The sequence below is a fragment of the Lissotriton helveticus genome, chromosome 12 (assembly GCF_964261635.1).
Source record: "Lissotriton helveticus chromosome 12, aLisHel1.1, whole genome shotgun sequence".
Taxonomy (NCBI): Eukaryota; Metazoa; Chordata; class Amphibia; order Caudata; family Salamandridae; genus Lissotriton; species Lissotriton helveticus.
This window is the reverse complement of record NC_136073.1, coordinates 43,483,248-43,499,055: the sequence shown is the minus strand read 5'-3', so window position 1 is coordinate 43,499,055 and position 15,808 is coordinate 43,483,248. Positions and strand designations below refer to the sequence as shown.

The 15,808-nt window shown below is 44.9% G+C and overlaps 1 protein-coding gene across 1 annotated transcript in view; it reads right to left on the bottom strand.

Annotated features, from left to right (window-relative positions):
* Positions 1 to 15,808, bottom strand: part of GIGYF1 (GRB10 interacting GYF protein 1) — a 1,662,840-nt gene that overhangs the window by 46,883 nt on the left and 1,600,149 nt on the right. The window contains exon 25 of the mRNA XM_078668650.1: positions 7,766 to 7,907. Within this exon, the coding sequence (XP_078524776.1) occupies positions 7,766 to 7,907 (142 nt within the window). The remainder of the gene's footprint in view (positions 1 to 7,765; positions 7,908 to 15,808) is intronic.

The following is a 15,808-nucleotide window of genomic DNA, read 5'->3' as shown; positions in this document are numbered from 1 at the left end:
TAAATGGGTTTCGGTATAAACCGAAGGGCTCTTTCTAATTGTTGAAGGACAACAAGTTCGAATGTCGCTACCTCTGGACCCAATTGGTCCAGGTTGGGATAAAAAGTAGACGGAAGGGACAAACGTTTGATTTCAGATTGTGTCTCATTAGAATCTGCCATTGGTTCAAAGAAGTAAGGATTCTGTATGAGGATCTATAATATTAGATGAAAGGTTAAAGATGGGGATTACATCCCCTGACCCCAATATTGGCGATTGCGTGTTTCGCGAATGAATTGGGGTTCCTGCTGTTGATGATGTTGCTGTTGGGGATGATGTTGGTAATGTGACTGTTGAAAATATTGGGGTCAGGGGATGTAATCCCCATCTTTAACCTTTCATCTAATAATATAGATCCTCATACAGAATCCTTACTTTCTAAGGGTCTCTCATATGTACCACACGCTCATGTAAACATTTTTGAGTTACAAACCGATATAATTTCCTTCTTCAGACGGATCAGACTCAAAACATTCTTTGAACCAATGGCAGATTCTAATGAGACACAATCTGAAATCAAACGTTTGTCCCTTCCGTCTACTTTTTATCCCAACCTGGACCAATTGGGTCCAGAGGTAGCGACATTCGAACTTGTTGTCCTTCAACAATTAGAACGAGCCCTTCGGTTTATACCGAAACCCATTTATAATCTCAGCAGGGACGAATCTGAAACATTAAAATCTCTAAGGAACAATGACAAGTTAGTGATCAAGAGTTGTGATAAAGGTGGTGGCATCGTGCTGTTAGATTCTAGTCTTTATGAACTTAAAATGAACACCATGTTAGCAGATACCACCACATATTCCAAGATTAAAATAAATCCTCTAGGTAAAGTATCCAATAGAATCCTGATGTTAACTAATCAGGCTCTTATATCTGGAGAAATTGACCAAAAGGATCATGAATTGCTTAACTACAATCAGGGCAAGATTGCATGCATTTATGGCATGCCAAAAATTCATAAGAGCCTCTGAGATCCTCCCTACAGACCCATTGTGTCGACAATCGGAACTAACACCGAACCCCTTTCTAAATTCATAGATTTCTTTCTGCGCCCACACATACCGAGAATAATGTCCTATGTCAGAGACACGGGCGACATGATAAATAAAGTTGAAAATTTTGCCTTTAATCCGAGAACAGATATCATGGTAACCATGGATGTGGAAGCGCTTTACAGCAATATACCTCAAAAAGAAGCGCTCCTGGCTACTAGCTGGTTTATTGACCAGTTCAATATCATGTGCCCTAAAGAATTTATTTTGGATCTTTTACATATTGTCCTAACTGAAAACATTTTTGAGTTTGGGAATACTCTATACCGACAGATAAGAGGTGTCAGTATGGGGGCTTTGGTAGCTCCCTCGATTGCCAACATCTATATGGCTGCTTTTGAAAAGAAATTTATTTACAACGAAATTGCTCCATTTTATGAGTCTGTTTCCCACTGGTCCAGATATATCGATGACATCTTTTTTGTCTGGACCAGTGGGATAGATACTCTTCTTGAATTTTTTCAATGGATTAACCTTGCCGATGTTAATTTGAAATTCACAGCTCATTATGACAAACAACAAGTAGAGTTTTTAGATCTAAGCATTAAACATGAAAATAATAAACTGATTGTTGATCTTTTTGTGATACCTACTGCTAGGAACACTCTTCTCCATTTTAAGAGTTTTCATCCTCGCTGTCAACGCGAAAGCATCCCTTTCTCCCAGTTCCTCCGAATTAGGAGAAATTGTACCAACTTAGCTGACTATGATGCACAAGCCAGCATTATGCGCCAAAAATTCTTGAATAGAGGATATCCTCATATACTAGTGAGGGACTCGTTTAAACGAGCAGGATTTTATGATCGAGACTCGCTTTTAAGGAAAAAAGCTACAAAAGAAAATACCCAACTTGTCTGTGTCACCAAGCACTCCACCCTAGATAACACAGTGAAACATATTGTGAATAGCAACTGGCACATTTTGAATTCTAATCCAACATCACAGATGAAACTGGATAAACCGTTGTTTGCACACAAACGAAACAAAAATTTGAAGGACCTAATTGTGCACTCGCGATTTACTGGTAATCATTTGAGATCTGAATTTGTCCAAAGAACCATCGATAATAACTTTCCAGTTAAAGGTACCGTAAAATGTTCTTCTTGTAAATCATGCACCAACATTTTAGGAGGTGAGTCATTTGAACATAATGGTTGCTATGTTGATGCAAAGGATATGTGGAAAATGCAAGACTGCTAACTGTATTTACTTCCTCATATGCCCTTGTCAGTTGGGATATGTGGGCGAAACATCAAGACCCATCCAAGTTAGACTCACCGAACATCGGTCAGCCATTCGTACTCACAAATTAACAGCTCCTTTGGTAAAACATTTTCATGAGAAACATCACGGTCCAGATGATTTCAAATGGCGAATCATTGAAAAAATAAGACTCCCCAAAAGTAAAGGTGGAAGTAAAATCCGAAAAAAACGTGAAGTTTTCTGGATTTTTTTCACTTGGGACCTTTAAGAAAGGCCTCAATTCAGAAATTCCATGGGAAAATGCTATCCATTAAAGACGCAGTAGTGTCTTTCTAGTATTCTTCACTTATAAAACCCATTAGTATACTGTGTTTTGCTAATACTGTGCACTGGATTGACAATATACATTTTCTAGGTCTTTATTCCATATTATACTTCAACTATACACTATGAATGGTTAATAGATATATACATTCTTACGTATTTTGGCTTGCTTTATTTATGAATATGACTAAGTATATTATATTCTCAATACCCCCTTCGAGATCGTTTGGTTTTAAACATCCAACTTTGAATATTGAAACCTAAATATTGAATATCATACTTGGGTTTCATAGACACCCCTCTTGAAATTTACGATATATATTCATATATTGCATTATTTCCGATATTTCTGGGTCTTAAATACTGGTTCTAAAATACTGAATTCAATATATTGAACTCTAATCTATTGAAATACATTCTTTACATAAATACCCTACCTGATATATACGATATATGCCAACAATACTTTCAAATATAGGCTATCGATGTTATACTTAGTCTTTTTTCGACTTCGTTCATTACTTCCTTATTTGCAGTCCTTTCTCTATTTTTATGATCATCCCGGCACCACTGGGGCACTGACAATAATTTGCAGTCCTTTTTCCACTTTGGTTATTTTACATTTTGTAGTCCTTTATTTATGTTCATGACCGATTTTGAACTATGGCGGTAACTCCGCCCCACCAAACATATTTAAGGAGACTGGCTTACAGATGCCGGTTGATCCCTGCCCCACTGACGGCACGCCACATTACGGGAACGCCGTCAGGGTTATTCGGTTCCCAGCGTATCGACATATCAGGCAAGTCACCCTTTAGGTCGACGGTACATGTTGGTTTACTTACTATCGAACCACGCTAATTTTATATGTTCTTGTCCACTATTTCCATTTAAACTAACAGATAAGGTTCATATTTAGCCTCTGTTAGTCATTGCTCGCCGTTTATTAGAATCCTTTTTGTAAAATCCGTTTAGTAGAATCCTTTTTGTAAAAAACACCTTACCAGATCGTTTATTGCTTGCGCATTTTGGCATTTTTATTAATTACAATAAGAATCTTGTTGTGAAACCAAGTTCTGTCGGCTGATATATCGTCTGACAGGCTTTGGGTCAAAAATTAGATATGAGACATTTACTCATAAAAATGCCCTTCACATCTAATATGATCGTCCTTTTGCATTTTCAGTTACTATCGCATGGCATTAAGACAAATACGACTGGAACCCTATGGTGTATTTTTATCGAAAGTACCTCTATGAGAGACATATATACTTCTCTCTCTCTTTCAGGTAAAAGTTCAAATACTATTTTGATCATCAGGTTGCCCCCCAAGACTTTAAAGACTTATTCACACATATATTCTTTTGTCTTAGATTTATCGCTTTTACGACATTCCATGTTTCCGATAAGCCCCGAATATACGGATCTTGAATATATGGATATTTTAGAATTTTAAGGTAAATGTATAAGTTTGCACACTTTTGGCTTTTATTTCTGGGATATTCAGCATAGTTAGTTGCATATCCCTAATTTCTAATAATTAATCGACAGGGTATACTACTATTGTGTTTTACAGTCATACGACACACAGAGAAGTGACCCTCTTCAGACATTTGTGATTTCTAATCGACATCTATCAAAGCAAAATTACATCTTTTCAACAGGTACTATGAGCAGCATCTCTAGAATACCTATATATAAAAAATTTCTTTAATGTAACTAGGTTTGAATGCCACATCTGTAGGCATTTTGGAGATGCAGAATTACTGTTACCTAGTTTGAGATTCATAGTTCAAAGACGTCACTTCAGCTTTCTTTGCATCTATATGGCACTGTTGTGTTTACTTGATTCATTGAAAAGCTTTTTGTATCAAACCATTAGATTGCCATATTTTAATGCATATGTTGTCTTCATATATATGTTTTCTTAGGTGTTTGTTTGATCATCTCTTCACGTGAAACTACTAATCTGAAGGTTGTTTTTGTCATATCCTGTAAGTTTATATTAATTTATACATATATCAATGTGCTAGAAGCTCATCCTAGATTAAGTGAATAGCTACCCAAACGCAATGGTTAGACTTTGCACTTTGATATTAGAGTACTTTACAATCTTCTGTTCGAAATATGTGTATCGTATCACAAGTTAGACACAAAGTAAAAATGTGAGACCCTCTAATGTTAGGTTGGCGGCAAATTGTTATAGAGTGTGTAATGTAATTATGGAATATATTATGTATGATTTTATATTATCTGTCGATCTATCAGTAGGAATTGTAGATGTAAGTCACTTGAGAAATATAATGTACCTATTGTTTGTTATATTTATTCACAGATGGTTATATGTGACTCCTGAAGAAGGCGTTTTCGACGAAACGCACGTCGAGTATTTCTTCATTTGTTTCTGGGCACCCTGCAGTAATCAATTGTGGTGTCTTTTTAATTTTGTAATAGTGTATGGTTCATTACTGTGTATTTCATATATGAATTTTATTATGTATATTAAAAATATGTTTGCCTTTTACGTATGATTATGTACTTTTTGCACGCCTGTTCCTAGTTATAAGTGGGTACCATTACTTGTTGTCTATTGCTAGACTGCCAAGGATTTTTTGCACACACTTGCATTTTGGCTGGAATCATGCTATAGAAATACAACATACAGATTTCATTTACAGATGGCAGTGTCCGACTGGCATAAGAAGATACATGTTTGTATCCTCTATTTGGCAGATAGGTTGGAAATGAATTACAGTTCACTTTGCTGTTCAAGGCCTGTATAAGGAGACTCTCCAGAGAAGGTTAACTTGAAAATTAGATCACCGGACACTGGAGTTTGGCACCTACTGCCGAATAGGCAGGCAGGGACAATGGTTTCGACCTGCTAGTCAGAGTATCTGTGAGGACATCACTGAATGTAAGTAAGGGCTCAGATTCTGCAGACCCAGGCTTCACAATTTTTCAAAAACGGAGGGCAGCTGTAATTCAAGTACCTCAGTTGCCCTTCGAACCACCACTGCTACGGAGGAACTTTCTTACAAGAGAAGTCAAGCTGTGCGTCATGGGAGGTGTCAAGCACACTGGTTTTCGCTAAATAAAGGTATATGGCATCATCAGTATAATGAGGGGGAGCAAGCTGAAGTCATTACCATCATCAATATCATGGGATTGCACCCTGCTTTAGCACAGAATCCGAGTCAGAAACTAAAAGATAATGGAGCTGCTGCTGATGGCTGCGAAGTGGTAGACGCCCAGGGTTACAATTAAATAGCATTACAACTGGGTGAGTTTTAGTAATCTCATAGAACGACTTTGGTCCTTGCAGATGTTTTTTCAGGATCCAACATGTGTGTCAGCACAGGTTCATCCACCTATACCAGCACCAGATACCTGCATGGATTGGAAGTTTGTACCAGAGTCCTTACAGGGCTGATAATGGTGATATAGGGCACCCTTGAGGAATCCACAGGAGAGTTATCCAACTGGAGACCCTTCCAGTTCTATGAGTCCGGAAGGCCCATTAGAGAGCCAGAAGCACACTGAAAATTAGCAGCATGGCATTTTTTAAGACTTCCATATACAGCTGGGTGGATGATGGCCCGGCAAAAGATACAAGGCAAGGAATCTGTTTCGTTGCTAGCCAGTTCAAGGGAGTGAGGCTTACATCTTGACACCCTGAAGCCAGTGCTTAATTTGGAAAAGAAACCGAAGTGCCAGGGCTCTCATCAGGAGGCCGCAGCAGCTTGCACCACCCATTGCACCTGCCAGCGCTGCCAACAACAGTACTTACACAACTACAAACCATCACACTCCTACAAGCAACACAATTCCAAGCCCCCAAAGCTATAAACATGGCTCAGGAGGCTGGCAATATTTAATTTTTATGTAAATTGTATTACTAAATACATTTTTGTGATGCTCTTTAAGTTAACCATGTGGCAGACTGTCAAAGTGCTGGTGCCGAGCACCAGAAACCACTGACTCAAATTAAGCATAGCATGAAGCCTTCTCTTTGGAGTCAGAACGGCCGGATGGGGTAGAGCCCTGCTCCGCCTTTTTATGTTTGGACTTCCACTTACTCAACGAATTCGAAAGGAAGTGGAGCGGTCGAGTAAACGGCCTGGTGAACAGGGCCACAACTTGAAGCAGTAGTAGGATTTGGGTGAAATTACTTCTGGTGTTTGTCAATGTATAACTCCACCTTTGTGCCCGGAATTATGTTATGGTACATCAGAGCAGTTATCATCTGATTGGTAATCTACTTGGAGTCTTACTGAAACCCATGTACCAAAGAAACACCTTTTGTGGGGTCTAGGACTAACAAATGCTTTCCTGCAGTCGCAACACAGTGCAAATCTTGTTGATTTCGGCAGGGGCATTGTTTCTTAACACTATGGAAATGTTTGGAGTCACCGGAAGACCAACAAAGTTGGGAGAGGAACTCTGATTCACTATTGCTTCAGGGGTGGTATGGAGTCAGTGAAGAACAGCATGGAATAACCTGATGGTGTACAGAAGCACTGCTACAACCTTCTACAGATTTGAATCAAATCAGAAGACAGAACTAAATCTGAGTTACATTGTTGAAGCACGTAATACTGCAGAAGATCCCCAAGTAGAGACTGTGCAAGAATATGGTAGAGGGGAGGCAGGATGGGATCAAGTAGGGGTTAAGCTAACTGAATCTTGACCTTATTGGCTAGAGTTCAGGTCACTAATTGAGGTGGAGCAGGTGTATATATTCTTTGGCTGATTTCAGTTTTATTCTGTGTATATTAATAAACTGCAATTTTACCATTGGTCATGGTCTAGTCCATTCTGGACAACTGGGAATAATGGAAGTGTGTTAAATTTCTAAGATTAAATTTTGAAGAAACTGTGCACGACATGATACTGCGCTGTCATATTTTGACTATCCCAGGACACTGAGAAAGTACCCTCCATTGTTGCAACTTGACTATTCTGATCCTATCATGCACATTAACCTTAATTAGTTTCCTGTCCCCTGAATACAGCAGCGAGTAAAAGCTCAACTGGCCAATTACCGAAATCTTCTAATCAATTTGAATAGTGTGGCATTCACAAGTACGCATATTCACCTGGCAAGTAGCACACTATAAAATAAAACCAAACATATTTCATACCCAAAATGCTGGGGTCAGCATGAAGCATCACAGGTCGCTTCTTCATCTTGCTAGCCTGGCTGCTGTCAAAGGATGGCTGCTTTGAGCTATGGTTGGCCTGAAACATGGATTGGAGGCTGCTGGGACTAAGCCACGAAGACTCCTGGACATGTTAGAATGGAAAGCAAAAATGAACTTAGTGAAGTTTAAGAAAATTCAAAAGAATCAATGCAAGAAAGAATGCCAGTCTTAATAATGCGGGTATGCTTCAAAGTCAGAGCCACATTGCACAAAAGAACAATCTCTAACGGAGACAGCATTGACATCAAATGTCCTTCAGCAGGCACTACAATGCAAAAGTGGTTCGTAAGGCAGAAGAATAATTTCATTAACAAACAACTACACAGTGAAAAGTTGTTAAGGAGCCAAATTGAAAAGGGATGCATTAAAGAAATTAGCCAATAGACTTGGAGACCCAGCACACAAAATGCTTCAACTCTTGTAAGAGGAAATGAGTTGTATTATATATTATGGGTGTGATATATCACTGCGTAATACACTACCAACCCATTTAGGAACATTCAAGTTTAGTTTGTTAAACCTTAGAACAACCCTGGGTAGCTGTGGCTCTGAGCAGTCAGGCTCACACAAAGGAACAAGTGTAAAGCATTTAAAAACAGCACTAAAACAATTGAAGAATTCAAAAAGACTCCAGAAATCAAACACCATTTTAATAAAAATATAGTACATTTTTATGAATTTATAGACACCAAAATGAAAAAGATCCACCGGACTGTTTTACAAGAAACACAAAATCAAATGTTTTCGAAAAACTTTGTCAGAGTGGAATGCTGTTACTTAGAGTTACTTTGCGTAATCAACTTCAGCAGAGAGCCAGTCAAGGGGACCAGCAAGGTCCAAAAGAAATGTTACCATGTTAAATAAAGCAGTGTTCAGTCCAGTTCCAGCATCAATGGCCCCTTGCATTGCCTTCTATGGAGTGGTCCTATTGTAAAGGATACAGGATGCTGTAGATGCTAAAGAATGCTGATGATGCGGAGTAGTTTTGAGGGGGTGAGGTGGGGGGACATTTCTGTCCACAGTTCTGGTGAGGTGATTCAAGCCACGGAGGTAGATGTCCCACAAAGTCTTCTCCCGGTCAGCAAAAGTCCAGTCACCACTGGACTCTGGTCCCTTGCATTAGCTCTCTTTCTAGGCAACCAAGCTGCACTCAGACAACACTCCAGGGTCCAGCAGACTTGGTTGCAACTTTTGAGCGTCGGGTCCTCGTCTCTTGGGCTGCACGCCAGCGAGCTGGGCTAAGAACATGTCCCAGTAGTCTTCTTCAACTTTTGTGGCACTGTACTGTGAACAAGCACAGGATGCCCGATTCCCGTTTCAGAGCAAACATGAGCACGGAAACGGCACTGCTGGAGATATCGGAGGCCACCAAAGAAATCCTGGACAGCGGGGGTAAAGCACTGCTGGTGATGCTGGATCTATCGGCGGCGTTTGACACCGTCCTCCATAACTGTCTCCTTGCTAGAATCTCGGAGATCGGGGTGGAAGGGACGGTGTTCAGATGGTTCGAGTCCTTCCTTTCAGACCACCAACAGACAGTCTGGGCCCCTCCGTACTCAGCCGTTGTGCCGCCTTTGGAGGTGGGAGTTCCCCAGGGATCTATCCCGAGCCCCACTCTCTTTAATATCTATATGTCCCCTCTGGCGGCACTGGCTGAGTCGTGTGGTGCCCAGATTGTCTCCTACGCTGATGACACACGGCTCCTCTTTACTGGAAGAAAACATGGATTTTAATGGCGAGCAGATAAAGAGCTGTCTGGAGGCCGTCTTTGCATGGTTTCAACTCAATCAATTAAAATGCAACTCTGATAAATCGGAGGTCCTCTTTTTAGGCTGTCCTCCAGTCCCCGGTTGGAAGTCCTGGTGGCCGGCAGCAATGTTTCCACCTGCCACGGACACTACAGTTGCTAAGAATCTTGGAGTGAAGATGGACAATGGTTTCACCTTTAAATCGCAGATTCTGGGCCTGGTTGGACAATGTTTTGGCCTGTTAAAAAATGATAATAAAATTCCTCCCAATCCTTTCTATTCCCCATAGGAAGATGATTGTTCAAGCCCTAATAGGATCCATGTTGGATTATGCGAATGTGCTCTGTCTTGGCCTCCCTGACTATCTTCTGTCACGCTTGCAGGTGGTGCAGAACTCTGCGGCGCGGGCAATTTTTGGTCTTAACCGGAGATCCCACGCCGCGGGGCTTCTGAAATCCCTTCATTGGCTGCCCATTCAAAAACGCATTGTTTTTAAGACCCTGACAATGGCATTCAAGGCCTTGCATGGCAAGGGCGCCCACTACCTCAGGAACAGGATCAGCTTTCACCTTCCGGCCAGAGCCTTACGCTCAGCATCATTGTCGTTGGCCACGATCCCTGCTATCAGACGTGCCCGCATTGGAGGCAGCTCCTTTAAATATCTTGCGCCCAAGGCTTGGAATGCTTTGCCATTATCGCTAAGGAAGATCGACAATTTGCTGTCATTTAGAAAAGAGCTCAAAACCTGGCTGTTCTGCCAGTAATTCCATCCGTTTTCTCGTTGTGTGTCTAGTTGGGTCTGATAGCGCCGGGACACTCTGCTTGAGTAGCTGAGCGCTCTACAAAACCCCGTTTAACATAACATAACAGGAAATGAGCCAACTGGCTTTTGGAGTCCCTGCTTCAGTTTGGGCTTTGGGGATGACTTCTTCACGAGCAGGACACAGAAGGCACAGTCCTTTCCTTCTCTAGCCCAAGGAGTTGCAGTACCCTTCTTTCAGCCAAGTGACATCTGAGTTGTGGGCACCGGGGTTGCCCTATATAAGCCCAAAAAGTGCCCTCAGAGGATGTTATGATCACTAGCAAATGGGCTACCAGGTTCCCTCCCACTTGAGGACAACTTCCTGTGAAGTATGACATCCAGCTATCCCAGAAGGCTCCATTCTGCCAACTCTCAAGATGGCAGAACCCTTCTCTCATTCTGAGGTGCGGCTAACGTACGAGTTACTTACCTTCGGTAACGATGTATCTGGTAGACTCGATTCTAGCCGCAGATTCCTTCACGTAGAAATATCATCAGGCATGAGACTGGATCCGGAAACTTTTTGCCACAGCATCCCTGCGCACCGGGGGTCGGGCGCCATCACGCGACTCCGCCCAGGCATCGTCTGCGCACGTGATGTCAGCGAGGTCACATAAGCCCCACGCCGGCACGCCTACGTCAGTTTTCTTCGGAGAAGTTTTCCGCACCACAACGCGGAGCCACCAAACAAAAAACTTTGGGAGCATGTGTAGGAGAGTGGGGTCTGCAATCCTATGGTCACCCCAGATTGTTGCTTTTACTTCACTGGTTTACGACTTTCCCTGGCTGTGGGCCTGCTAATCAGACCCACAGCCTAGCTGTTCTCTCTCTAAATTGACAACCATGTACTTTAGGTGCATTTACCAATTGGTATTGGGACCCCTTATCAGCCCCTGTACAGTGTACCTTAGGTATCCAGGGCATAGGTGAACCCAAGGCCTACCAGGGGCTGCAGCATGTATTGTGCCACCCCTGGCTGGCCATCTAAACAGACAACTGGCTGGTAAGACAGCTGGGGCAAGGTGGTGTAATCACCCTTTGCTGTAGATATAGTATACCTATATCTAACCCCAAAAGGGACACATATATTCCTATCAGTCACTCCTATGGCAGGCCTTATCAATCCTGAAGGCAGAGTGCTTGGAATTATGTGAGATGGTGCTCTAGCATGAGCTGAGCCTGTCTACAGCTTGCGAAACCAAGTCCTTATAGCTGTTCCATGATAACGCTATACCATATACTCTTAAGTGCATTATAATCCTCGCGGTTGAATGCTAACTCTGGTATAACATTATCAAACCATGTCGAGTAAGGTGTCATACGAATTGAAATACTACCCCCTCGCCAGTTCTGGCGACGGGGGTAGCATTCCACCCTTTCAGAGGGACACGACATGTATGTAACTGTGAACCCCGGTTAAAGTTAACTCGAGCCTCGGCATCACAAAATGGATGCTGCCACCACAGACACAAGTCTGACCTCCTGATGCTGGGAGTCCTTCCAGCGAGGGAGGCCTGGACAAAGGGTTTCCTGCCTTGGGAGGTGCTAGCACCACCCCAGACAGGATTTTGTGTATTGAGGTAGGGAGGCCTGAAAGGAATGAGACATGCCTGGGGCACACAAGGTGTCCTGTGCATACACCGGTTCAAACCAGTTGCTGGGGCACTCCAGCCCCAGCTCTGGCGCGAAACCGGACAAAGGATAACCACCCCCCTTCCTGGTCCCACCCATGGGAGGGACCTAGTCACCAGTACAGCCCCCTTTAGGAGAATAAAGGTAGGAGCTGGTCCCATTTCAAATTAGATTAATCCTGAACTACTCTACAAGAAGAAACTCTGGACTTCGACGTTCTGCTCCACAGAAGACTGAAGAAATCTCCCTTGTGGGCAAGGAGTGTCCACCCTGCACCAGCAGGCACCATCAAGCGTCCAGCGGCTTCACTTTGTCGTCTTCCCTCGAGGATCCAGACTTCAGAGCCCGACGAGACCCGGATTCCCAGACCTCTCCGACCTTAACTCACATCTGCAGCACAGCTGAGATCCGTGGGTGCGACGAGACACGTGGGACCGGCGATCTTGAAGAGACTGCACTTCGCTTCCAGCACGACTTCTGAGGCATCCTCGAGTAAGTGCTTTGGGGAATGAGAAGCCCCAGCCCCGAGCAGCTCCTGCACCAAAGACCAGCCCTCAGGCATCCACGAGATCTGCGTGGGGCCCTTTTGCTTGATTGCTGCTCGACGCATTGTCTGGTCACTTGCCGGCTGGCTAGTGACCTCCTAGACCACGATCCAAGAAATCTACACTGCTGGTCTGGTTGCTCCAGACTGGCCCTTGCTCCCTTCCAAAAGAGGAGCGTCCCGGACCCTCCTGGTCCACTCCAGACGCCGTTTCCACTCACCGCGTGGGTTGCCTTTGCCAAGGCCTGTTGACTCCAAATCCGATCCGACATCGCCGACAGCAAGAGCCTGCGTGGGACAGCTCGTGCCTCCATCCTGGTCGTCGAAGACACCTCCTGGTCCAAGTGGCTGCAGAGATAAGCGTTCACTCTTCACCTGATCGCGACAACAGCATCTGGTTCCCTCCTGGTTCCACACCGGTCACTGGCTAGTGACTTTGAACACTGTCCCCTCTGCTTTCAGGTCCTCTTCTTCCTCGATCTACCCGTGGATCACACCGGACATCTTCCTCCTGGTCGCCTGCAGCATCTTTCTTCAAGGCTCCATTGACTTCAACGCGGAAACCCGACACACTTTCACACCTATGCACCCACAGCCCGTGGGTGAGGTAACGAGAGCATTTCGGTGCTCATAGGTAGAGTGACTCTCCTAGTGCCCAGATATCCAGTCGTTTTAGTCGTACCTAGTAGTAACTGTCTTTTACTTACCTTTTCGTAATTTGTTCTGCCCATTGACTTTGTTCCGCACCCCGCGTGTGAGTTCACACTCGCCACACACGTCCCATGGGCCTCCTGATACTTACCTAAGGTTAGGGTAGGGTATTCCCAGCGAACCTACAGCCTCTGGGCATCTTCATTTTCTAAATCGTTCTACTTAACCTATTTACTTAGTATATGGTTTGCCGTGCCCCTAGGGCACCATTGTAATTTTGTGCAACTTATCGTATTTTTCCTAAGAGATTGTCATGTGCTTAGCCCTCTGATCTCATAAAGAGTTCAGAGGAGTTTGTTGTAGGAGAGTAGGGTCTGCAATCCTATGATCACCCAGATTTTTGCTTTTTGCTTCACTGGTTTACGACTTTCCCTGGCCGTGGGCCTGCTAATCAGACCCACAGCCTAGCTGTTCTCTCTATTCCAAATTGTACCCAGGTACTAAATTGGCCCTGGGCCCTCTCCAAGTCCCTGTACCCAGGGCAGAGGTGCACCCAGAAGTCTCCCAGGGGCTGCAGCATGTATTATGCCACCCCTGGCCTGACTAACTAAAACAGACACAACTGGCTGCTTGACAGCTGGGGGCAAGGAGGTGTAATCACCCCTGCTCTAGATATAGTAGACCTATATCTAAACTGAAAATGGGCACACAGATCTCCTATCCGTCACTCCTATGGCAGGCCTTAACAATCCTGAGGGCAGAGTGCTTGGAATCGTGTGAGATGGTGCTCTGGCATGAGCTGAGCCTGTCTGCGGCTTTCGGGATCTATCCCTTAGCCGTTTCCATGATAGCGTCAGACCATATACTCTTAAGTGCCTTATAATCCTCGCGGTTATGGTAACTTTGGTCTGACAGTATCTAAACATGTCGTGTAAGGTGTCATACGCTTTGGAATACTACCCCCTCGCCAGTTCTGGCGACGGGGGTAGCATTCCACCCCTCTAGAGGGAGAAGACATGTTGGTAGCCTGTAACCCCGGTTAAAAGTTGAACATAGCCTCAGCTCCACAAGATGGATGCTGCCACCGAGACACAAGTCTGCCCTCCTGCTGCTGGGAGTCCTTCCAGTGCGGGAGGCTTGGACAAAGGGTTTCCTGCCAGGGGCGGTGCTAGCACCATCCCAGACAGGGTTATGTGTATCCCAGGTAGGCAGGGCTATAGAGGAAGGTGACTGCAAGTGGCACCCCGGTGCTCACTGTGCATATGCCGGCTCAAACCAGTTCCTGGGGCACACCAGCCCCTGAGCTGGGGGGAGACCGGACAAAGGAGAGGGGTGTAACCACCCCCCTCCTAGTGCCACCCATAGGGCAGGACTTAGTCGCGTGCCAGCCCCTTTTCTCAGGATAAAGGTAGGAGCAGGCCCCCTTCCAAATCAGATCATCTTTGAATCCTGAAACTACTTTCTACGAAAGGAACTCAAGACTTCTTCTCAAGATTTCTCCCTTGTGACTAAGGAGTAGTCATCCTGCAGCAGCAGGCACCAACTAAGTATTTTGCGGTTTGCTAAGACGTCCTTCCTCCAGAACCAGACTGACCAGCACGACGAGACCCGGACTCCCTGCCCTCACTGACCTCAACCTGCCTCTACAGCACAGCTGAGAACCGTGGGTGCGACGAGACCAGAGGACCCGGCGACCATCAGAACCAGCACAACACTGAACCAGCACGACCACCGAGGGACCCTCGAGTGGGCGCACTGGGGTAAGAGAAGCCCCAACCCCAAGCAGCACGAGCCCAGAAGTCCAGCCCCCCAGCATCCACCAGATCTGCGTGGGGCCCTTTTGCTTCTGTGTTGCTTGCCACGTTGTCCGGTCACTTGACTGGTGGCTAGTGACCCTCCAGACTACGTCCTACGTTTGTTTCACCGCTGGTCTAGCTCCTCTAGACTGGCCCTTGTCTCCTCTTGAAGGGGAACTTCCTCGGACCCTCCTGGTCCACTCCAGACGCCATTTTGTGTTGCCACGTGGGCTTGCCTTAGCCAAGGCTTGTTGCCTCCTTCAACGGATCCAGCATCGCCAGCAGCAGACATCCGACGTGGGACAGCTCGCAGACCTCCAGCCTGGTCGACATCAGCGCCCTGGTCCGTGCAGCAGCAGAATCCAGTGTCACCTCTTCGCCTGGCTGAGTGACCTCGTCCGGTGCCATCCTGGTGCCCACCTAATCACTGGCTAGTGATTCAGAACTTGGTCCCCTCTGCTTACAGGTACTCTTCTTCAACTGATCCAGTCCTTGGATCAGCCCGGAACATCTTCACTGGTCGCCTGCCAGCAACTCTTACTTCAGGCTCCTGGTTCGTCAACGAGGTTTCCCGACGACACTTGAACCCTATGCAGCCGCAGCCCCTGGGCTAGGTAAACCGAGTACCACGGTGCTCCAGCGTAGATCCACTCTCTAAGTGTCTAGATCCACTTTCGTTTTTGACCTACCTAGTCGGGTTCGCCCGAGAACACTAACTTTTGCATTTACTAGTATCCATAGACTTTGTCCCGCATTACGCGTGATAGTTTCCACTCTGCACACGACGTCCCTAGGCCTCCTGCTTCTAAT